This window comes from Geotrypetes seraphini, chromosome 6 (genome assembly GCF_902459505.1).
Source record: "Geotrypetes seraphini chromosome 6, aGeoSer1.1, whole genome shotgun sequence".
Classification (NCBI taxonomy): Eukaryota; Metazoa; Chordata; class Amphibia; order Gymnophiona; family Dermophiidae; genus Geotrypetes; species Geotrypetes seraphini.
This window is the reverse complement of record NC_047089.1, coordinates 166,098,098-166,123,952: the sequence shown is the minus strand read 5'-3', so window position 1 is coordinate 166,123,952 and position 25,855 is coordinate 166,098,098. Positions and strand designations below refer to the sequence as shown.

The 25,855-nt window shown below is 40.4% G+C and overlaps 1 protein-coding gene across 4 annotated transcripts in view; it reads left to right on the top strand.

The window, feature by feature from the left end:
* Nucleotides 1-25,855, top strand: part of MYO16 (myosin XVI) — a 709,054-nt gene that overhangs the window by 164,125 nt on the left and 519,074 nt on the right. For all 4 annotated transcript variants that reach the window (XM_033949922.1, XM_033949923.1, XM_033949921.1 and 1 more), the window contains exons 5-7: nt 6,377-6,485; nt 11,491-11,615; nt 15,710-15,835. In XM_033949922.1, coding sequence (XP_033805813.1) covers nt 6,377-6,485; nt 11,491-11,615; nt 15,710-15,835 — 360 coding nt within the window. The remainder of the gene's footprint in view (nt 1-6,376; nt 6,486-11,490; nt 11,616-15,709; nt 15,836-25,855) is intronic.

Here is a 25,855-nt window from a genome sequence, read left to right as displayed (position 1 = left end):
GGGTCAATGTGCTAAAGGATTTTATTTTCTACATTTGTTATTTATAACAAATGCTTAGCACACACACCTCTAAGATAGCAATCATAGTCTTGCATTGTTACCAAGGAAACAGTTATCGATGGTTTCCATCACTTTCTTATGGAATTGAAACACTGCAAACACAGCTATTGTATTTTTGCTGTCAAAAGAAAATAAACCAAAATCATATGTTTGAATAAATCATAATTAGTTGCTGAGGAACATATTTTCATATGAAGACAAGTACAATCTATTCGTATCAAAGTCTCATTGAAAAGTAAATGTGTGACTTCAATATAAAAACTATGCTATAATCCTTATCTCTACTGTAGCAGATTTCACCAATTTGACCTATATGACTAACTCATCACAAATGTAATTTCAGTACCAGTCCATAGCAGTACCAGTCCATAGCAATTTCTTGGATCTGAGAAAAGTTGTATTACATACTGTCATAGGGACAACATCTCTGGTGAGGTTTAGCTCAATTTACTTTGGGCTAGATTCACAAAGCAAACTGATCGTGTACCAATCGGTTTGCAACCCCTTTACGAGCACATTTCCCTCCAGCCTGATTCACTTATCTCTCCTGCGATCTGCTTTGAATCCGTGCATGCAAATGAGGTGAAACGATTGCAAAGTAGGCAGGAATGCAATTCACAACACAATCAATCCGATCTGACTGGACTGGCCAATCAACTGAAGAAGCGACTGCTAGGGACCAGTCGAAAACGTCTTTCCGACTGGAAGCCCTGCTCTCTTCCCTGCATTCTGTCCTGCCTGCTCACCCCGCTTGCCGCCCTGCTCTGCACTGATGCACACTTAACTATAAAGAAAACTCGACATAGGGCAGTGTCTGCCTGGAGTCTTTCCTGGTCCGCTTCCTAATCACCTGAGCTGCCTGGAGATTTCCAAAGAACTTGTGGGGATGCGGAACCTCTTTCGCTCTGAGCTGAATGCCACCCTGCTCTTCCCCAAATCTCTCCTGCCCTTCCCCGGCCTGCAAGCCCGTGGTTTTAACCCACGGGTTTAAAGCGGGTTAAACCAATAAAAAAGTTATTTCTTTATTGTGCTTCTTTGGCATGGTGGCTCGTAGTAGGTGTGCCCTAGTTCAGAAGAGTGACATGCTAGTCTGCTGAATCACCGTAGAACTGCTGCTGCTGCTGCTGCTGCTGCAAAAGTACAGCCTGTTCAACAAACAGGGTGAAACACACCATTATTTGCACAGGGCAGGTTGTGAAATGTCTTGTGCGCAGGGAACTCATTTATTTAACATGCTGTCTTGGGAAATATTGTTAGGGAATAGGATAGTTATACAAGCTACCGAATTAAAGTAAAAAAAAAAAAAACGGCCTGGCTTGGATGGGAATGCGCAGACCATCTACAGATGGTCTGCACATGCACGCGGATCGCACAACAGTGATCCATGCAGGCAGATGGGGGCATTCCTCTGATTGCCCCCATCTGCATATTTGTCTTTACTGAATTCGTCGGACAGGCCCAATTGAGCAGATTAGTGAATCTGGCCCTTTGTTTTTTCCTCACAGCTACTTTCTAGTAAAGACCATTCTGAAGCACAAGTGTCTTTGCAAACAACATAATTCTTTATTTTGAATTCCACAAAGCAAAATACAGCTTAGCTTAGTTTAGGCATTCTCTCTTTCTCTCTCTCTCTCTCTCCCCTTCTCTCTCTCTCTCTCTCTCTCTCTCCTTCTCTCTCTCTCTCTCCTTCCAGCGGTCTGATATCTCTTCCTTCTTCATTTCTCCCTTCCTCCTCTCTAACACTATTATGTCCAACAATTCTCCCTCTTTCTTCCTTTCACCATATGTCATCTCTCTTTCCCTCTTACACCACACACCTATGTCCAACAATCTCTGTTCCTTTTCACCGGCAGCATTTATTTCTCTCTCTGTGCAGCATCTCTGTTTTCCTCCTTTCCTAACACCCCAGCCCGTGAATTTGTCCTTCCCAACCCTCTCCCAATACGTGCAGTATCTGTCTTTCCCAACCCCCTGAACATCTGTCTTCCCTGCCTTCCCAATGCCTTACCCCCTGCACCCAGCCTCTTCCTGTCAGGCTCTGTACCCAGCCTCTCCCTGTCAGGCTGTGCACCCAGCCCCCTCCCTCCCTCCCTTGTCAGGCCCTGCACCCAACCCTGCACCCAGCCCCCCTCCCTCCCCATCATGCACTGGCCCAGCCCTCTTCCCTCCCTCCGACCCTCCCTCCCTCACCTGTTGGGCTCTTCAGCCAGCCCCCTTCCTTCCTTCCCTCCCTCCCTCCCCTGTCAGGCTCTTCACCCATCCCTCTTCCTTCCTCCCTCCATCCCCTGTCAGACTCTGTACCTAGCTCCCTTCCCTCCCAACCCCTGTCAGACTCTGCACTCAGCCCCTCTCCCTCCCAGGCTCTGTAATGCACCCTGCCCCTTCCTCCTACCTCCTCCCAGTCGGTGGCAGCTGATTTCTTCTGCTGCTGAGTGGCAACCAGCAGGAGCGCGCTTCTTTGATTGGCTCCTACAAATTCTCGTGCCTCATTTGTGAAGCAGAGACACCAACACGTTTGATACTGTCCCTTGAGGAAGGTGAAGCTGTTGCCGAAACTTAGATCCTAGTTGGGACTTTGTTTGTTTTTACATATTTTAGTGGCTCATTTTCAAATAAGTTGACTGCAACATCTCCAGTGCCTCATAGTAAAATAAAACAAATTTATTACCATTTAATGCTCATTAAGGGGCAAATAACACGTTATTACCTTAACACACTATAGTAATTACAACTTAGCTGTTTATTTTCCAGCCTGATAGCAGTTACATTATATGAGAGTACAAAAATGTGTTTATTGTTGTTTATGCATTAGAGGTACTATTTCTAGGTTTCTAGGTGGCTTTTCCAGTGAAATCAAATACATATTTGTATTTTGTATATATATAATTTTTGTTTTGCATTGGGGGCATTTTACCAGTACTTACCAGTTAAAACCTAACATCCGAAGGCCTAAATACAGCAGGGTGGAGGTTATACTTCTACATTATTTCACATGGATCTTGTACAGTTATCATTTGGACTTGGGTATTGGAGTTATAACAATTGTTTATTGGAGCCACTAAAATGCTGAAATGTTTAAATTGAAGTGGCACATTGAATACCACATATTCATAGGAAGTTATAGATACTGCAAGTATTATTTTTTATAGGCTGAATGTAAATATTCTGGGGTAGGGGATAATTTAGACCTCTATGGTTTGCAGATTACAATAAAAAATTTTGTGAGGTTGTTATGTTAATCAGGTTTTCAATTCTGCCTTTACCTATTTAGTTCAAAGTCAGATTACATTTCAAAAGGTTGGGTCAGTGACCCAGGAAGTTACAATGGATAGTTTGACACAAACATTCAATAGATTTGCTAGTATAGGTAGATCAGTGCAGTTACTAATACAGTTAGGTCATAGTTACAAAATTAAGTAAGTCATCGTTGGCTCATTCTTATATCCCAGGAAATGCATTGGACAATCTAGACATGTGTTTTTACTATTACCATTACTTTACTTCAGGGATGGCTCCCTTTGGATAGATATGCTTTTAAAAGTTTTCTGAATCTCAGATAGTGATCACAAGATCGTAATCTAAGTCGTAGTTGGTTCCAGCATTTTGCTAATTGATATTGGATGGATAAGATAATTTGTTTGGTAGTCTTTATATTATTGCATGCTGGGTATTTTAAGTGGAAAATATTTCTGGTATAATATCTTTTTGGAGGCAGCTTGGAGTAGGATGGCAAGCTCTGTTAGGTAGTTGGGGCATTGCCTGTCAGGATCTTAAAGGCAGTGATGCCTAATTTAAACTTGATACTTATGGTTATGGGCAGCCAATGTAGTTTCATATAGTAGAGCTATAAGTGTTCCGATTTTCCATAGTCCATATATGAGTTTTACTGCTGCATTTTGAACTTGTTGTAGATGTGATAGTAATGTTTTAGAGCAAAAAACTAGCATTACATTACAGTAGTCTAGTCAAGATAGGATTAGAGCTTGCACTAAGATTTGGAAAGCCTCTATTTCAAAGTATTTTCTGATGGATCATAGCTTTCTCATCACAAGGAAAGATTGTTTTATTATTGATTGTATGTGGCTCTACATGGATAGGTGATTATCAATTTCTGCCCCTGAAGATTCGGGTTTGTAGTTCTAGTGGAAAGTCTGTGTCATCTACTATAATCCTTGGAGAGTAGCATGGGTCATATAAGGATCCTAGCCAAATAAATTTGGTTTTGTTCTTATTTAGTTTGAGACAGTGAGTTGATGTCCAGTTTTTTTACGATGTGGACACATTTTTGACAGTGGTAAGGATGTTGGCTAATGCAGCCGTTACAGGTAGATAACAGCAAAGGTGAAATGCTTTATTTGTACGAGATCTAAGTTGACTCCCAAGAACTACATTAAAAGGTTGAATACTGATGGCGAAAGTGGGAATCCTTGGGGGACCCCGCTGGGAGGGTGCCAGCTGTCAGAAAGTTCACCATCCTTACATTTATTTATTTAAAATATTTCTTAACCACCTATTACAAAAACCTATAACTAGGCGGTTTTACAAAAAACCAATCATATACATACATACAGCATAGTGCCAAGTGATTAGGAAGCCTTGGAACTAGGAGAGGACTGGGCTGCACAATCCAAAATCATTTTAGATTTCAGTCATTTGATCGGAATCTACTAGGCCAAATGTGCTGCAAAGGACAAATTGGATTTTGATTGTGCTGTGACCTTGGCCTAGTAGTGCTTTGCCGTATGTTACTAGTGCTGCGACAGCTGTCTCGGTGCTGTGATTTTTCCTGAATAACATATTTATTTCTGTATTTCTAAAATTTCTAAACCGCTTGAACCAAAGCGGTTTCCATATAAAACATTCATAATAGTTCATTGAACATACATTACATCAATTTTGTCAATTACATTCATAATCCATAATTCAACTAAAAATCTCTCCACACACAATATTTAAATACAACACGCTAAATAGAGTATGAGAATTCAAATCTTTAAAATGCTCATCAATATATCTTGATGCTAGATCAATATTCAGTACAATTTCATAAAAAGGCATCCGCAAATAGTTGTGTTATTACTTATGTAAAATCTTGCTGCTGGCCATGGCTTTTAAGGTGTGAATGAAGTGTGGATGTTTGTGTGTTCGTTACAGAAGGCTACTTTAATACTAATTAATTTATGGAGTTTTGCATATTATGGATTATGTTTAAAACTACAATAAGAATAGATCTAAAAACTTTGAGGCCCTTTTACTATGCTGTGCTAGTAAATGGGGTTAACACATCTTAACGAGAGACTTTCCTGTGTGCTAAACTCATTTCTAGTGCGGCCATCAAAAAGGGCTTTTTTTTCTCTATTTGTTGCATTAGCACTTGAATCAAAATAAATTCCAATAGGAGTAACAACAAAATCAAACTGATCAAATAACTCCTTTATTTGTTAGAGAATGAGAGAGCTCTCAGTAAATGTGGGACAAGGCTAATTGAATAATGCTCATAAGAAAGAACTTCAGTAAATTGATGACCTAAACTGCTTGCAGGCAATATAGGGCTCCTTTTACTAAGGTGTGCTAGCGTTTTTGGCGCACGCAGGATATTACCGTGATTACACTGCACACTACACGGCTAGAACTAATGCCAGCTCAATGCTGGCATTAAGGTCTAGCACACGCGGCAATTCAGAGTGTGTTATTCCACACGTTAATGCCCTAACGCACCTTAGTAAAAGGAGCCCTTAGTGCACGCTAAATATTAGCGGGTGTAAATACTAACGTGTCCATTATATTCTAAGGACGCATTAGCATGTGCTAAATTGGCTAGTGTGCCTTAGTAAAAGAGGGGGATGGTCATTAACACAAGCTGTATGCGGGAAAATCCCGAACTGCTGATACGTCAGTTTCATTATGATCCTTCTCTCAATATGAAATAGTGCTTTAAATGAACTTGGTTGTATATAAATGTCCCGCAACTCAGTGTTCCCTCTTGCCTGTCACAGCTCACAATGAGCCCAGCAAAATTATGTGAAAAATGTGCAAAATCAATTGTGCTGTAATGCCACAGTGACAAACGCCAAAAGTGCCAGATTAAAACGCTTATCTTGCGGCTAAATTTTCAAATGAAAAGCTAATGAGTTTTTATGTACCCCCATATGCATAATTCCTTAGTGAAAGGTCCCCGATATCTTACTGTGCATTATTTTATGTGCTTTTTGGTTGTGGCGAGTTTGGGCAAAGCCTGTGAGTCCTGTTTCATTATCCTAAATATATATGACTTTAACAGAAAAATGCATGTCATTTTCTCCCTTATTTAACTTAGGCAGGAGCCAACGTACTTCTGCAGGATGTGAATGGAAACACTCCCCTCGATTACACCATGGAAGGGAGAGAGTCTAATTATATTCTCTTGGCATATCTAGATGAAAATAGTAGGTATTCAGTTTTATTGTTCTTTGCTTTTAGTTTATACCTTTAGGGGCTCGCGTTACTAGACCTTAGCATATATTAACAAATATTAGGTTACGCTATGCGCCTTTAGTCAACTATTAAAATATTTGCCATGTGTGCTGTGATTGTTAATGAGAAAAACAGTAAGACTTACCACTATTTTACAGCTTTGATTTTGTCAACCTTGCCCAGCTGCCCACTCTAAGCTGGCACCTTCTCTTTTCCTTTATAATCTTATTTAGGCTCCATTGAAAGCAATGGAAGTCAAAGTCAGATGACTCAATCTGTCCTCCTTTTTCCTGGAGCCATATGGTAACCTTAATCTTATTCTCTTCCATCATCTTCTCATATCCCATTGTCTTATTCCTTTAGGCATTTTTCAGTTTTCACCAAAAATGACAAGAATGCTCCAATTTTTGGAGAATTATGTTTTTTGCAATTTTTAAAAAAAGAGTTTATAATATCTAATGATAAACGGGATCTTTTCAGTTGTATATGTAGACTGCTCCAATGAGGGCAGCCAGAATCCTTGTCTGCCAAAGACTATGGTGTGATATGTGGCAGTGAGCCCAATATTGAGATAGTGGGAGGGAGCCCGGCTATCTCCCACCATAGGAGATAGACGGACTTCCTACCGCAGTCTCAATATCTACAGCAATTCTGGATATTCATTGTTGGGGACATATCCGGCCATTGGCATTAAATAACCATGTCAAAGATTTAGATGGCCAAGACAATATTCAGTGGCTAGCCAGCTAAGGCTTAGTGTCCAAAGATAGACCCACTTTTTAGGAAGGTCTTTCTAGCTGTTTGGCTTAACTGACCAGCCATTGAATATTCCAGTTGAAACACCTTTTAAACGCTTGGCCATTCGTACAGTTTTTTTTGTCAAAATTAACTTAATATTTTTCACTCTTCCTTCTGTAATATATCTAATGATACTGAAAAGAAGTGCTACTGGCTGACCTCATTTGCATAACATTACAGAAACCATGTCATAACACCATCATAGAAAATATATAATTGCCTGGTGTCAAAATAATGCATCTAGCAGAATGTACAGTGAGTAGATATAATTCCTGTCAAGAAGAGTCTTACCTAATTGTATAAAAACATCAAGACGTACTATTTTAAGAAGGATTTTTCAGATCTCTTCTCCAGATATGTTTATTTTTATCAACGGAAATCAGTTTAGTGTTGACTAATTATGGCAAAAATAAAATGTGGGGCCTGCAGATTATGGGTTCAGTTCTATAAAGGTCATCCAAATTTGGGCAATAAAATATAGGGTGCTGAGCATGAACTCTATAATGACATCTGGTCACCCAGATTTTGTTAAAGAATAGAGCATAAATTGACATTTGTATACCATTCAAGCACTATCCCCTAGAAGGCAAGGGTATATATTGGCTCAAAAATGTTGCATTTTAGCATGCAGGGCTAGATTCAGTAAATGGCTCTGAAAAATAGACACCAGGGAAAATCAGCACTTAGCACTATTCTATAAAGGGTGCTGTGGGATGTGTCCCTTATAGAATATCGCCTAGCAGGAATTTTCATGCCTAACTTTGGGCACAAGGGCTTACACCAACTGAAAACTGATAAATCCTGGTGTGCAAGTTGGATGCAGATTTCCGGAATTCTATGATACGTACTGTGCAAATCTTTTGAGAATGTCTCTGACCCACTCATGACCCTCCCATGGCCACGCTCCCTTTCGAATTGTACATTATCCCCCAAATTCTATAAAGTGCGCCTAAAGTCAGGCACACCTAGTGGCATAGAGAGGGTGAGAGGCGCCCCTCCACCAATCTCTTCTCCACTCCCCGACCTCCACATGGTCCTTCCTCGCCCCCCTCCTGCTTCATGTGCGCCACTTCTCATCCCCGTACCTCTGTAACGTTCCTGGCGCAACAAGCAACCCCAAACCTGCTGTCATGCCAGCATCGGCTCTTCCTCTGATGTTATTTCCTAGGTTCAGGTTCAGATAGTGTCATCAGTGGAAGAGCCAATAGTGTGATAGCAGGTAGGCGATTGCTGCTAGCACCAGGAATGTTATAGAGGTATGGGAGAAGGGAAGTGGCTTGTATACATGGCAGTGGGGGAGGGGGGGGGCAGGGAAGGTGCGGGGGTGGTGGAGAGGAGAAGGGGTGCCTGCACCCTCACCAAGACGGGCATCCCTAACCAATGTAGGACAGGTCCGATTAATTCTCTAAATGCCAATATGCAGATGGGGCGATTGGAGGAACTCCCCCATCTGCCTCCCCAGATCACTCTATAGTGATCCCAGCGCATGCACAGACCATCTGTAGATGGTCTGCGTATGCGCTGGATCTCAGGGCTGGCCGAGGTTTTTTTTTTCCCTTTCTTTTTTTCTAGGGCAGAGGGAAGGGGAATGTGAAACTGGTGTACTGTCGGAGAAAGCCAGGCCCGGCATAGATTTATTTTTTATATGTTTAATTTAGCCCGTGGTTTTAACCCACTTAAAGCCTGTGGGTTAAAACCACAGGCTCGCAGAGCGGGGCAGAGCAGGGCAGCATTTGGGGCGAGCATGCAGGAGACAAGAGATCTGGATAGAGCAAGGCAGCGATTCAGGGCAGAGCAGGCTGGAGAGATTGCAGAGCAGGGCTTCCAGAGTCGTTAAGATGTTTTTGACTGGTCCCCAGCAGTCGCTTCTTCAGTTGATTGGTCAGCCCAGTCAGATGTGAAATTTTGGGTTGTGAATCACGTCCCTGCCTACTTTGCATGCGTTTCACCTCATTTGCATGCACGGATTCGAAGCGGATCGCAGGAGAAGTTAGTGAATAGTGCAGGAGGGAAATCTGGTCGCAATGAGGTCGCAAACTGATTGGTACACGATCGGTTTGCTTTGTAAATTTAGCCCTTACTAGGCTAAATCAGCGCTAATAATTAGCACTTGACACCTCTTAATTGGCACTAATTGGAGTTAATTGAAATGCAGACACCTAACTAGGTAAGTGTGATTCTACAACAGTTAGGCGCCTAGTGCAAAAGTGCATAGTCAACAGAAGGCAGGGTGTTTACAAAGATGAGACCCAGATTCCGTATTTTGGGGGTTTTTTTGACTGTTTCTTCTTGCCTGTTCTTTGATGACGGGGACCTTGTTAGGTCCTGGCTATTCCAATGCTCGGGAGGGGCTCCTCCCTGTCTCAACTGGCTGGTCTTTTAGTTCTTTAGTGGTTTGCACGCGCTAATCTTCAGCATGCACTAAAAACGCTAGTGCACCTTAGTAAAAGAAGCCCTTAGTGTATGGTGAGCCCTCTAAAACTACCTCCAAATCTCCTGTATCAACCTGTCTACCACCTCAATAGCCTTTATGGATGGGTTTTCGTGGACTCACACTTTCCACTATAAATGCAGTAGCTAGAATGGCTTATGCACCTAGGTCCTCCTCTCTATGGTTTACTAGCCCACCCCAGGATACTTAAGACACCTGTGTGCTTCTCTATTAGGCTTTCCCATACAAGGTGCTGCTGTTCTAGAGACAGGTATGTATTGTTTTATTTACATCTATGGGGGGAGGTGGAAGGGGATCAGTAACCACTGGGGGAGTGCGGGGACCATACTTTCTTCTGTCCAGTAGTCATCTGGATATCTTTATGGTCCTTTTTTGCATTTAAAAACAGGTCTAATTCCGAACGTCTAAATGACACCCTAGATGGTTTTTTTTGGTTTTTTTTTAAATTCTTTATTCATTTTTAATCTTTCATCAAGTGTATAACAATCATAAGAACAACAATTAGTTAATCACTTGAAAATCTTATCATTATACTATACATACATTGAAGAAATCCTTACCCTACCCTCCCTCCAACCCTATTAGTAATTCTATTTCATCACTTCACCAATACCAACCCTCCCCCCTCCCTACCTTAAATGGTGTATCCTCAAAAGAAAAATGGTATCTATTTATGACAAGACAATGTTAATGGCTCCCATATTTTAATAAATTTTTATAATTTCCATTTTGTACCGCTATTGAACATTCCATGTTATATAAGTGACAGCGAATTCCACCAGAAATTAAAATTAAGTCTGCTATGATCTTTCCAATTATTAGTAATATGTTGAAAGGCAACTCCCGTCATGATCAATAAAAGTTTGTGATTATTCGCCGATATCTGACTCTTTTTTCTCATAGACATACCAAATATCACAGTATCATGTTTTTTAAAAAAGGTTTGATTATCCCTGCAAGATGTCAAATTGCTAAGTCCACCCAAATCCCGCCCAAAACACACCTCTTACATGCCCCCTTAACATTTAGATGTCCTGGATGGTGAATGCCCTACAAGACATCTAAAAAAATTTGTTTCAAAAATTTACACTTGGATATTTTGGCAATTAACATGTCTTAGTGCCGGTTTATGCCATTTTTTGGACTTTTTCTCTTTTGAAAATGAGACCCATTGTGTTCCATAAAATATGCATGTAATAGTGCCTAAACTGTAACCAGCCCATGTGTATTTCTTTCTTGCATTGTGTGTTACGAACGTTGTACGCTAAGGGGCCCTTTCACTAAAGTTAAGGCGTATTAATGGGCATTAGCCAACACTAAATGCTGCATGTCCAATTTTAGACCTCTGGTCCATGCAACATTAAGCACAGGCTAATGTCCGTTAGTATGCAATAAGCTTTAGTAAAAGAGATCCTAAGCTTCTAAAATACATTTTAACATCTAGCCATCACTTACATGCATGAAAGTTACATTCATACATGCAAATGATGCTCAAATTTAGGTGTTAAATTATACACAGAATTAGGGGGTAAATGTGTGCTAAGAATTATGTGCAGATAGTTTCCCTTTTTCTAGCACAATTGTAGTACTTAGGTCATTATGAAACTCACTGACAGTAATCCTCTTAAATGATGCAACTGTTTTTCTACATAATTCATTCTATATAGAAGTAGATTCTGAAGACAAGATGGCTGTTTTTTTTTAAATTATTATTATTTTTTTTATAGGAGTAGATGTGAACTCTTTGCGTCAAATGAAGATCCAGAGATCAATGACCATGCTATCTGATGTCAAACATCTCCTAATAGCTGGAGGGAATGTAAACCAAAAGAATGAAGATGGTGTCACACTTGTGAGTTGACAAAGGACTGTTTATTTAAAAAGGTCTCAAATAAACTGGTCTTTTTCAAGGATTTTTTTTAATAACAGAGGGCAACTATTTTGTCTTCTTTATTTAAAGGAACTTTTCACAATTTATTTTTCTTTTCTTCCATCTTAAATCTTTTTTCTAATTATTTTTTTAATTCTTATGTTTCTTTTTCCTGGAATTTTTCCACTTTTGTGTTATGATGTTTCCTCAAATGGATAAATGATAATTCTATGACTTCTTCTTAACATTTTTAATACATTTGTTACAGTATGAGTACACTTAGGTGTACCATTGTTGTTGGCATTGTGGTGTGAATAAAATAGTCTGTAGTGGTGAAGCATATCAATAGTAAACTAAAAATATATCAGTTTCTATTTGGGGTGTTTCACAAAAAAAACCGACAACCATGCCTGATATAGGCATTTAGACTTGGATTCTCTTAGCGGTGCCATTGTCGGCATCCATCTTAAAAGCGGCTGCTGATCGTGTGTAAATCACACGACAGCGCCGTTTAAAGGATTGTGCCTCCACAAAGGTAGGTATCAGAAATGTAGGCCAGGTTTTCAAGGCCTACATTTCTTGAGCCTACCTTTTATGTGAATCGTGCCTCCCTATGAGCTTTGTAATGCCTAACGCCACTTTCAGCATTAGCTATGCCTAAAGTGGCATAAGGCGCTGTAAAGCACCTACAAAGGCGTTATTCTGGCACCATTTTTTTAGGTGCTGGTACTTACCTTGAAAATCAATTTAAAACAGTGTTTAAACAGCGTTTTTCACTTAGTTTGGGTGTCTTTACAAAATTACCCAGGAAAAGTAAGTGCATGCATTTATACCTGTGCAGAGGCAGATGAAATGTCCATATGTGTTCATAAAAAATAAGCCTGTATATACATGTTTGTAAACTACTCACTTAGGTGCAAATTCCACCCAGCTTTGCTCCAGGAATGTCCCATCCATATATCATGGAAAACTAGATGCTATGTTTTTGTACATATATTTTACATGCATATACCCAAAGCAATTGAAACTATTTGTTTATCTACTATATTTTCATCATTTGATATACCACATGATGTCCATACAGGCTACTATGCAGATTACAACATTATAAAATAATGTAGGGAATGGAGACAAGAGGGAAGGTGATAGCAAGGAGCAGGTTGGTCTATAAGCTTTAGAAAACAGACTTTGATTAATGAATCAGTTAAGTTTTTTTTTTTTTTTTGTTCTGTTTGTGTAGTAGAAAGTCGTGATTATGTTAGCTAGGAATTGATACAGTATGTCCCAAAACTTTGGAAAAAATATGGATTTTGAGCAGTGACTTGAATTTCGCTCCTACCTGAGTACATAAAATACTGGTTTATGCACTATCTTGCTGACCACCCTTATAGAATACAGAATTATTGGGGGTGCAGATCAGAAAAGAAGTTACCTCTCTCTGGACACAGTGAAAGGGTTTGTTCAATCTAGGGAGCAGTAGGCCAGTATATGTCACGCAAAGCATCTTAAATGAAACAGAAAGAAACAGGCAGTCAGTGTTACTTCTTGAACAGTGGTCTATGGAAGAAAGCCTGGAGGATGTGCTCAAGCAGATAGACAGATTAAAAGCTGACAAATCTCCGGGCCCAGACGGAATCCACCCTAGGGTATTGAAAGAGCTAAAAGTGAAAATAGCGGAGTTACTGCAGCAGGTTTGTAATCTATCCCTGAAAACAGGGGTGATCCCGGAGGATTGGAGGATAGCAAATGTTACACCCATCTTTAATAAAGGTTCGAGAGGCGACCCGGGGAACTACAGACTGGTAAGTCTGACATCGGTCCCGGGGAAGATGGTGGAAGCACTGATAAAAGACAGCATCGACGAGCATCTAGAAAGAAATAAACTGATGAACACAACCCAACATGGCTTCAGCAAAGGAAGATCGTGCCTAATGAACTTTTTACACTTCTTCAAAGGAATAAACAAGCAAATGGACGAAGGGGCCCCCATAGACATTGTATACTTGGATTTCCAAAAATCCTTCGACAAGGTACTACATGAACGCCTGCTAAGGAAACTAAGGAGCCGTGGGGTGGAAGGAGATGTACATAGATGGATCAAAAACTGGTTGGCAGGTAGAAAGCAAAGGGTAGGAGTGTAGGGCCACTACTCAGACTGGAGAGGGGTCACGAGTGGTGTCCCGCAGGGATCGGTACTCAGACCGCTGCTGTTCAATGTTTTCATAAATGACATAGAAACAGGGCTGAAATGTGAAGTTATAAAATTCACAGACAACACAAAACTTTTTAGTGGGGTTAGGAGCAAAGAGGACTGTGAAGATTTACAAAGGGACCTGAACAAACTGGGAGAGTGGGCGAACAAATGGCAGATGAAGTTTAATGTAGAGAAATGCAAAGTCTTGCATGTAGGACACAGAAACCCAATGTACAGCTATATGATGGCGGAGCTGGTAATGGGTGAGAGTAGCCTTGAGAAAAACTTAGGGGTAATGGTAGACAAATCAATGAAGCCGTCGGCGCAGTGCGCAACGGCCTCAAAAAAGGCGAACAGAATGCTAGGTATAATCAAGAAGGGTATTACAACCAGAACGGTAGAAGTTATCCTGTCGCTATATCAGGCAATGGTGTGCCCGCATCTGGAGTACTGTGTCCAGTTCTGGTCGCCGTACCTTAAGAAGGATATGGCGATACTCAAGAAGATTCAGAGGAGAGCGACGCGACTGATAAAGGGTATGGAAAACCTTTCATATGCTGAAAGATTGGGGAAGCTGGGCCTCTCTTCCCTGGAGAAGCAGAGACTTAGAGGGGACATGAGAGAGACCTACAAGATCATAACAGGCATGGAGAAAGTGGAGAGGTACAGATTTTTCAAAATTTCAAAAAATACAAGAACAAGGGGGCATTTGGAAAAGTTAAAGAGGGGACAGATTCAGAACCAATACTAGGAAGTTCTTCTTCACCCAGAGGGTGGTGGACACCTGGAATGCGCTTCCAGAGGGTGTGATACAACAAGAGTACGCTACAGGGTTTCAAGAAAGTTTTGGATGAATTCCTGAAGGATAAGGGGATTGAAGGGTATAGATAGAGGAGTGGATGTTTCCTGCAGGAAAAATGGATTGAGGGTTACTGATAGAGAATTACTATGCAGGTCCTTGACCTGAATGGGCTGCCGTGCAAGCGGTCTGCTGGGTGGGATGGACCTCTGGTCTGACCAAGCAGAGACACTGCTTATGTCCTTATGTTTAACATGGTGATATTATTTTTCCCCTGAGTAAATAAATAAACTTAGGTACAAGTATTTAGGCAAAGAAACCCTAGCATAAATAGGGTGCACCTAAATTTAGAACGTCTAGCAACATCTAAGCACGCAGTGCTAAGTGTGATTCTATAAAGTTTGCCTAACTTTTTATATTTTCACACTTAGCACCGCACTAGTCAGCATCTAAATTTTAGGTGCACTTTATGGAATCGGGTCCTATATTATCTAATTAACACACGATAATCTGAACACGCTAGCTGAATAACACTTCCACGCCCACTCTCTGCCAATGACACACCCGTCCCCCCTACAAAAAAAAAAATAACCTGCAGTTAGCATGTGGAAAAGGAAAAATTGACACAAAACACTTTTAAGCATTTTGTGATAAATGTGTTAAGTGTGTGTTACAGCTTTAACATCCTTTAGTAAAAGGGTCCCTATATTCCTTGTTATTGACAATGCTGTTAATGCACAATATTAATCATTTCTTTGTGTTACCTGCAGTCCTAGCTAAAGTGCCTGGGATGCAATCAGCAGTTACACAAGTTTTGAACCTCAATAACCCCCCTTTTTCAGCGCCATCCATGGTGGAAACATCTCTGACACATGTGAGCGTTGGAGCTGTTAGTACCGCAGTTGACGCTAAAAAACATGCTATGTTTTTTTTAAAGGGGGGTAAATATAAATGCATGAGTAAATATTGCCTTTTTTTGTGTATTAGGTGCTAAATCCTAACACACCTAAGTAAACAGAGCCCCCTAGAATGCTTGTATTCAGACTAGCATATGTACTTATAGTTTATCTCTCTTGATCACAGCTGCATATGGCATGTGCTAATGGCTACAAGGACGTGGCATGTCTGCTGCTTGATCATTCTGCTGATCCAGATGTTGCTGACAGCCAGTACTGGACACCTCTTCATTTAGCTGCAAAATATGGGCAGGTAGCCATTATTATTCCAATTGTTTTTCAATTTGTGTTTTAACAGATTCTTTATTATTGGTGTTGTCTGGGGAGGGGGTAAACAAAAACAATTAAAAATGATCTTGCTGCTCCAAATTGGAGAGTTGGGAAATATCTTGTTTGATTTATTAAAATTCACTCGTAGGACAAAATTGAAAAGTTCAAATGGATGCCCAACAAGATGTGGAATGTAGTTTAAGAGGGCAACTGGGCATCTAATTACACACTATTTTATAAAGACACAAACAGTAGGTGCCTATGATGCTCATTCTCAAAAGAGAAAAGCGTCTGAAAAACATCCCAAAGCAGCAGAAGGATGTTTTTCTTATCTTAGTTGTTATTTTTGAAACTCTGATTTTAAAGACATGTTTCTCCACAGTTTGTCCAAATTTGAAGGGGGTATTTTGGGAACATGTTTAGCGGGACTTGGGCATTTCCAAAAGTCAGATATTTTTCTGCCATAATAGAACAAAATCAGAACAAATGTGAATATCATACAAATTAAGTTTATTGACTTTCAAATCCCTTCTTTATAAAACACCTGCTTTCATTCATAGATTATTGATTCCCTAGACTTCCTCTAGATTACTCAGATCTATTGACCAACATCTTTTGACTGTTCCTTCTCTTAAAACTATATACACACGGCGGCAATCTATTTTTTTCCGTTACTGCTCCCCAAATGTGGAACTTACTCCAAATTCATGTGCGAGAAGAACTTAATTTGGATAGATTCAAGAGCAAGCTAAAATGCTTTCTTTTTAAAGTTGCATTCGACAACTAATACAACTAAATTTGGTCTACAAACCTGAAATTTGGATTAGACCAGGTGCTTCAATTGTGGCCTGGCTTTTAAACTCTCTGATGCACACTGCTCTCCTCTTCCCTATTGTTTTTTCCTTACATGTCTTTTTTACTATTTTTAAATTTGTATTTCCTTCCCATCCCATTCCTTCTGTATCTCGTTTGTTGTGTCAGTTACATTTATATAGTTTGTTTCCCTTTGATTACTGTAATTTAATATTTTAATATTTTGTACATCGCTTAGAATTTGGAATAAGCGATTAATCAAATATTTAATAAACATGGAAATTTGTACAGTACATACCAAACTCTATGACACTTTCAGATGTGTTGGCTATTCCTATTAGAGCAACAAGAAGCGGAGAGAGAAAGGGGAACTTATAAGCATTGGCATTTTAAAGCTTACATTCAAAGCAGTAGACTCTGGAGGATTAAATGACTTCCCAGAGTCACAAGGAGCAACACCAGGAATTGATCTCGCAACCTCTGGGTACAGAAGCAGCAGCTCTACCATTGAGGCACAGCCCTTCTTGATACACTTGTGGTGGAAAGTGTGAGAGCTTTTCAAAAACCACTAAATACCTGCTATAACTATATATAGGTGACACCTATAACCTTGAGGGCTTTTATAGTGGTGCACAGGGAAGTACAGTTTGTTTTCTGTTTCCAGAGGACTTGCAATACAATATAAGTGGGTTACAGTAAGAGTTGTACCTGGGACATTTTATGTGAAATGCACTGCCGTACCCCCTAGGCTGCCCCCACTTTTCTACTAGGATGGCTGTTTGGCCAGTCTACTAAAAATGCGGGCAATTAGACATCCTAATGGCTTATTTTTGTGTGTTTGTCTCTAGGATGTTTTTTTTTGTTGTTGTTGTTTTTTTAAAAAAAATTTGTTTGTTTATTTCAAAAACAGTACCTAAAGAAATACACACTGAGCATAAAAACGACTAGAAAACGGCAATTTTCAAAACAAAAAAAATCCATATTTTTTGTTCAAAAATCACTCTATTCATCACTCAATTTTTGGACATTTTTAGCAAAAGGTCTCAAATTGTATTTAGACATCATATTGAAAATGTCCCTAAAATGTATCTATATAAAATACTAGTGTAAACAGCTAAAATAACGGTTCATAGACAAAAGCGCGTGCCGACAACCCAGCGCAGACAACTGAGCACAAGGTGGAAGTGTGCCAAAGAAAAACAGTATTTTAAGGGGCTCCGACGGGGGGTGTTGGTGGGGAACCCCCCCTCCACTTTACTTAATATAGATCGCACCGGTGTTGTGGGGAGTTTGGGGGGTTGTAAACCCCCTCATTTACAGGAAAATTAACTTTTTCCCTCTTTTTTAGGGAAAAAGTGAAGTTTTCAGTATAATGTGGGGGGTTACAATCCCCCAAACCCCCCATAACGCGGCGCGATCTCTGTTAAGTAAAGTGGGGGGGTTACCCCCCTACAACCCCATCGTAGCCCCTTAAAATACTGTTTTTCTTCGGCGCGCTTCCGCCTTGCGCTCAGTTGTTGGCGCTGGGTTGTTGGCGCACCTTTGTCGGTGCGCGCTTTTGACCTGTCACCAAAATAACACCTACAGTGCAATCACAGCCTTGCTTAACAGATGTAAATGTCCACGACTAGAATGTTTAAACAGGTACATAAATTAAGGGCTCCTTTTATCAAGGTGCGCTAGCGGGTTAGGCGCGTCAGACATTTCATCATGCGCTAACCCCCGTGGCAAGCCAAAAAACTAATGCCTCGTCAATGGAGGCGTTAGCGACTAGCACGGCAGGTGGTTTAACGCGCGGTATACCGCAGCTTGATTTAAGGACCCCTAAATTAAACATGCCCTCTAATTTCTATGTGCATTGGAGCTAATACTGTTGCGGCTGGCGATAAAAAAGCCTAGTGCAGCTTTGTAAAAGGGGGGAAGTGCAGTAAGGGGGTATTTTACTAAGGCGTGCTAGCTGACTTAGCGCGCGCTAAATGCTAATGTGTCTATTATATTCTATGGCCGCGTTAGCCTTTAGCGCGCGCTAAGGGGCTACTTTTATTAAGGTGCGCTAGGGCTTTAACATGCTGAATAGCATGTGCTACATTGCTGCGTGCGCTAGACCTTAACACCAGCATTGAGCTGGCATTAGTTCTAGAAGCGTAGCGTGCGGTAATTTCCTGCGTGCGCTAAAAACGCACCTTAGTAAAAGGAGCCCTAAATCGGCTAGTGCACCTTAGTAAAAGAGGGAGTAAGTGCAAAATCTTAATGCACTTTAGTAAATAGGATGCTACATCTACTATATTTTACTGACAAATTTTCTGACTGTAAATGATTTAAAAAAAAACAAACCTAAGGCCCCAGGGCACTGTATTTTGGGTCAAAATAGACCCCTTTTTTGCATCTGATGTTCATTTAAAAGTGAGATTGCAGACCTATATTGCATTGGTAAATAGACCTTGTTAAACTGGGAAGAACATATTTAACAGAACACAAGAGCCATCAAAACAACTCCCATTTTTAATCTTATACTGACATTTTAAAATCTCCTAAGGTTAGAAATTGTGATCCATGGCAGACAGAACTTCTTCTTCCCCTGTGTCGTTTTATGAGCAGCGTTAATATACTAGAAAGAATAATCAGTCAACAAAGCAAAGCCCACCGCTCAGATACCTTATCACAGCTGCATATGGCATGCTTCAGATTCACGTCTTTCAAAAACAGAATGTGATGATTTACCAGATTTCCCAAATGACACACAAATTACCCAATTTATCCAGCTGGCATCTTATATTCCCCAACGCATGCATTTTTTTTTCACATCAGAACTTAAATTTCAAATGCCACTCATTTAAGCTGGTGATTACTATTATTCTTCTGTACATCTTCTCTCTGAATAAGTGTCTTATTGATACGTTTCTGCCTACACTCTTTTTACTGATCTGTCTTTTCTTAGGAAATAATTGCTGGCTGTTAGTTATGTTTAGGAATGCCACTCTGAAAAGGCAAGTCAGCTACTGTATAAATCTGCCTGCTCTGGCACAATGCACTGCTTCTCTTGTGACTGATGTGCTGAGTTCATGGATAGGTTCCAACCTGGTACTGCTTTATTGCATTTAGTGGGGTAGTTATTAAGGTGTGTTATGGCCATAATACATATTATTTGTCCCTTGATAACACTGTATTGCCCTTTAACACATGTTAATTACCATAATACACATTTATTTACAGTACCATGAGATACTTAAATACAGAGCATGCAAATTCATGCGAAATCTCATTATTATGCACATTTAATAATGCCTTCAAAAAGCTGATGTTATTTTTTGCGGCCAGAAGCAAATAGATTGCGGCTTTCTTAAAGGGGCCAGTCTATCCTGAGCTATGTCGAGGGCTTGATGATATCAGCTGTTTGACTGTTGAAAATGTTTGTATTTAAGGAATTATATTAACATTGCTTTTCTAGATATTTTTCTATTTTTATTGTTTTGAAGTTTATTAACTAATTGCTGTTTTAATGTATTTATCTGTTATAAATTATGTATGCTTGTTGGAATCCACCTAGAAATGTTGATAGAATAAAATATATTTTTTTAAAATAAATAAATAAGTCCCACCACAAGCACCCTAAAAACCCACTATCAAATTCCTTCTTCTTGATATCTTCAATCCACTACTTCCTACAGAGCTTTCCAGTTAAAGAAACCCCCTCCTAAAGAACCCTCCCCCAATTACCAAAAGCTCATCTCTACCCTCAACTCTCTGGGCATATCTTGTAAAATCTCTTCTGCCTAATGGATTCAGGGCAGGAGAAATCCCCAGTTGTTCCTGCCCCTTGCTTAAGGTTGCCATAGGGCTCCAGAAAAAGGAGGACAGATTGAAACATCTGGGTTTTACATCCACACTTTCACTTTGAGTGGATGCATGAGATTGTTGCCAGTATAGTGCTCAGGCTTCTAACAGTGTCTTAATTACCATCTTTTTAGATAACATAAGAACATAAGAAGTGCCATCTCCGGAACAGACCCTAGGTCCATCAAGTCCGGCAATCCGCACACGCGGAGGCCCCGCCAGGTGTACCCTGGTATAGTATTAGTCCCCATATCACTCTAAGCTTCTCATAAGAGATGCGCATCTAGCTTACCCTTACCTATGTCACCTTAAGCCACTCATAAGGAGGTGTACATCTAACTTACCCTTAAACCCTAGAACGGTGGATTCTGCAATTACCTCTTCTGGGAGAGCATTCCAGGTTTCCACCACTCGTTGCGTTGAGCAGAACTTCCTGATATTTGTCCTGAACCTGTCCCCCCTTAGCTTTAGTCCATATCCTCTTGTCCTTGTCACATTGGACATTGTAAATAGTTTTTTATCCTGCTCTATTTGGTCGATTCCTTTCAGTATTTTGAAAGTCTCGATCATATCCCCTCGCAGTCTCCTCTTCTCAAAGGAGAATAATCCCAGTCTCTTAAGTTGTTCCTCATAGTCCAAGTTCTCCATGTCCTTTATTAGCTTTGTTGCTCGTCTCTGCACCCTCTCGAGTACTTTTAAATCCTTCTTTAGGTATAGAGACCAATGTTGGATGCAGTATTCCAAGTGTGGTCTGACCATCGCTCTATAAAGCGGTAGTATTACTTTCTCCGATCTACTCGTGATTCCCTTCTTTATCATGCCTAGCATTCTATTCGCTTTCTTCGCTGCCGCCGCATATTGCGTCAACAGCTTCAGGGTCCTATCAATTAATATGCCCAGTTCCCTTTCCTGTTCGGTTTTTCCCAGAGTTGCACCTGACATACTGTACTTGTGTTCCTTATTTTTTCGGCCTAAGTGCATGACTGCATTTTTCCACATTACACTTCATCTGCCATTTATCTGCCCAATTTTCCAATCGGCTCAAGTTGCTCTGGAGTTCCTGAGGCAGGCCTTACGGCTGAAACACGTACGTTTCGGGTCTTAACAGTGAATGAACAGATTGAGCATCACAGGTCACCTCTTTTATCTTATATTCTGGGTAGGCAGCTTCAGTCTTCCCAGTAGGGGTTTCTGCTAGGGAAGGTGAGGTTGCAGAGTACTCACTGGGGGGCATTTGAGTTTTCCAGACTCATATTAATGGAATTACAGTGGAACCTTGGTTTACGACGCTGTTCTAATCCCCCCCCCCCCCGCGATCCGGCATCCCCCCGCTCGCATTGCCCCCCCTCCACCGCGATCCTACTTCCCCCCCCCCCCCCCGAGCAGTCAATGACATCCTTTACCCAACTTGGCACCAGTGCCGGTGCCCGAAGATCCTCCCTCTTCTGGCGCGGCCTAGGCTGGGCGGTGCGTTGGAGATCCTCCTTCTTCTGGGCTGGGCTGGGCTGGACTGGCTTTCAGCATTTGCGTAGGCTCAAAGCCTTCAGGTCTCGCTCTCTCCGAGATTGAGAGCGAGACCAGAAGGTTTTGAGCATGCGCAAATGCTCAAAGCCAGTCCAGCCCAGCCCAGCCCAGAAGAAGGAGGATCTCCAATGCACCGCCCAGCCCAGGCCACGCCAGAAGAGGGAGGATCTTCGGGCACCGGCATTGGTGCCAAGTCGGGTAAAGGGTGTCATTGACTGCTTGGGTGGGGGGAAGTAGGATCGCAGTGGAGGGGGGGCAACGTGAGTGGGGGGATGCCAGATCGCGGGGGGGGGGGGCGATTGAACAGCGAGGCAAGCTCGGTTTACGAGGCACCAAGTTTGCGAATGTTTTGCTCGTCTTGCAAAACACTCGCAAACTGGTGCACTCGTAAACCGAGGTACCACTGTATATGGAACTGTACTAAATTGGCAGGCCATGCAGAAGAAAACTACTTGGCTTTTATTTAAAAACTCCAAGAGTGGTGTACGAGGGAGTGTTGAAAAGTTCTCAGCCCAGCCAAGAAGAGAATGATGTGGATATGGTTCAATCAGTGATCTGTAACAATATCAAACATAAAATTTTGTTTCTGCAGATTAGCACTTAATGAAATAGGATAACACTCTTTTCAGCTACAGTGGCAAAATAACACTTAGGGCTCCTTTAACGAAGGTGCGACAGCGTTTTTATTGTACGCACCAGATTAGCGTGCGCTATAGCACGCGCTAGCTGAAAATCTACTGCCTGCTCAAAAGGAGGCAGTAGCGGCTAGCGCGCACGGCAATTTAGCATGCGCTATTTCGCACGTTAAGCCCCTAGCGCACCTTCGTAAAAGGAGCCCTAAGAATTTAGGAAGTTGGTCAGTTGAGTTGAGAACTTTTCAGCACCACCTTGTATGATTAATGTATTGTTGAAATACTGTTGTTGGGGTGGGGAAGAGAAAGCTTTTATTGTGTGTGTATTATTTTGTTTTTACTTTGCATTGGGATGTTTTGGTGAAGCACTTAAAAGTAACATGATAAAAATAAAATAAAATGCTGTCTGCCATCCCATTTTTGCTTTCTTTTTACATTTTTCTTCATTCTCTCAACAATACATTTTTTAATCATTTTTATTTTAATATAATGATACTAGTCTTTAAGCCCGTCAAATTAACGGGTGCTAGAATAGATGTCTGTCTGTCTTTCTTTCTGGCCCCCTGTCTGTCTTTCTTTCTTTCTCTCTCTCTCCTTGGCTAGTGTTTGTCTGGGGGAGAGGTTTCTTTCTTTCTCTCTCTCTCCTTAGATACTGGCTGGCTGTTTGTCTTTCTTTCGGCTTCTCTCACGATCCCTGCCTGCGTCAGAAGCCTTCTCCGACGCAGGTGCGGCTCGTGAGAGGAGCCGCCGCTCGCGGCTTAGAACTTAAAAATAACTTCGGTCAGAACATTACCTTGGGTTCCGCGATCGGGTCCTGTTTGGTCTGTCACTGCCTGGAGGAGCTGAAGAGCAGGGAGTCCCGCGTACAGATTCTCTGCCGGCCACTGTCACAGCTAGGCGCGCATGCACCCTCCTGCGGCCACAGACCTACAGATCATGGAAGCACGCAGTTCAGAGTGCGCATGCGCGGATAGGGTTTTATTATATTGATTGTGTTATGCTCATTTTTTATTTTAATATCTATGCCAGTGGAGTTTTGTATCACTTTTTTTCTGCCACAGGTATGTCTATCCTATTTTAGACCAGATTTTAAATATGGGCTGCTCCTTTTTTATCTCTAAAAGAAGAACTGCAAAACAATTTAGCAAAAAATGTTATTGCTGTACTCTGATCCAGTGCTAAATAGCATAACACTCCATTTGTATACTGCAAACACCTCACAGTTCTGTGTTTAACATAAATAAAACTGTTCATTCACCAAGATTTACAAAATAACAATGGAAACATACATTGAATCCACATTATCCCCCCCAAATTGCTTAAATAAGTTTTTTATATTTTCCTATAATGATCATAAGATACAGATGCTCTTACAATAGGCCCAGTTTTTCTCCCAACTAGCAGACTGAAAAGCCAACATCTTTTCCACATATTTAAATTTAGAGCAGCCCCTCTATTTATGCCCTGTACTTTTATATTTTTTGTTTTTTGTTTTTTATCTATTTATATGGTTAATGTTAAACCTGTGCGTTTCATTTCTTTTTCATAGGGTGTTTGTCTATTTCATGCGTTTCAGCCCTCCTTTTAGTTTTTGATGATGTCACTACATTTAGCGCGGTTCTCTATTTATGCCCTGCACTTTGCGACCAAGCTTTCATTTTGATTTTCATTTACTGCAAGGTTGCGGTACGATGGCGTTTCGGTAAGCTCTACGATTTATATTTGCTTCTTATTGTCTGGTGTTCTTTCTAGGTTTTATTATTACTTCCTTTTTTTGTTTTTTCTTGTTCTTTCATGCACTTTTCCCTCCTTTTTGGCTCGGTTTGAGCTCATTACTGTGACTATGCTTTTCTTTAGAGTTTCATTTACTGCAAGGCTGTGGCACGATGGTGTTTTGGTTCGTTCTTTCTACAAACTTCTTTTGTGCACTTTCCCTTCCTTTTTTGGCTCGGTTTGTGCTCTTCACGGCGTTCTCATTAGTTGTTTGGCCTTCCGACCTTTTTTTGGCAAATATATTTTTTATTTTTATTTTCAATTTTTACTTCATGCTTTATTTAGATACAAACGGCATTTCAAGTGGTTCACATTATTGTTCATATACCCAAAGATCTTCAAGGTATTGTGATTGTCCTTATATATTACAGGGTTTAGCCTTTCAGTTGCTTTTTAACCATACCTCCAGAATATTGTAGTTGTCCTTTTGCTGTCCCTATATATATTATATTTGCCTAGCTTTTAAATTCTTCATCAATTTCGTTTGGTTGACAGTATATACTGATTGCTTTAATTATTATTATTTTTTTATATAAGTTTTATATTCACTATTGACTGCGGTCTTTTTTGGAGAGAGTTTTTATACATATTTTTTATTATTACCATTGAGCATTGCGATTTATATATGTGATATTAGTTGTATTTATTAGATAGCATGTATCTTTGTATCTATGGATTTTATATTCATATTTTTTATTGAAGCAGTTGCTTATTATATATTTTTTCTATATGCTTTGCTGTTTTTTATTAATATTTATATTTATGCTTATTCTTGTTTTTAATATTTACCATATTTCTATGTATGATTATATGTTCTATTAATTTTTTTATATATGACTTGTAGACTCCTGACGCAGGCCTTAGGGCCGAAACATGTACATGTCGGGTCGAGTTACTTTGGATGAATAAAGATCAATCAGATGAGTTGAAAGACACTTTTATTTGTGCACCTTTCTGATTGGACAATTCCACCCATTTTTGCCACTTTGTATTTTGTGGATTTGTTTCCCCTGTTATCTGTGGGAAACATTAAAAAAGCAGAAGAAAGTGAAAGGCGCCTCAATTATATTGAAAGCAAATTGATCAATCTGATAACATGGCAATAGATCATAAAGTGCCTTATAACAAAAACAACCAAATTTGAAAACTACCCTGTCCTCTATCAGAAGCCAGTATAGTTTATGAATATAAGGAGTCATGTGATCCATTTTTTTATTTTTTTTTTCAAATTAAAAATCAATCATTCTGTGGAGTTCTGAATTAACCAGTTTCTAAAAATTATTTTGTAGACTGGTGAAATAGACTGCAAGGGGATGCTGAAAGGTTTTCAGCCCAGCCAAGAAGAGAATGAGGCAGAGCCATGAAACTTGCAAGTTATTCCACACTTTCTTGACACCTTTCATTTCCATGATATAAAACAAAATGAA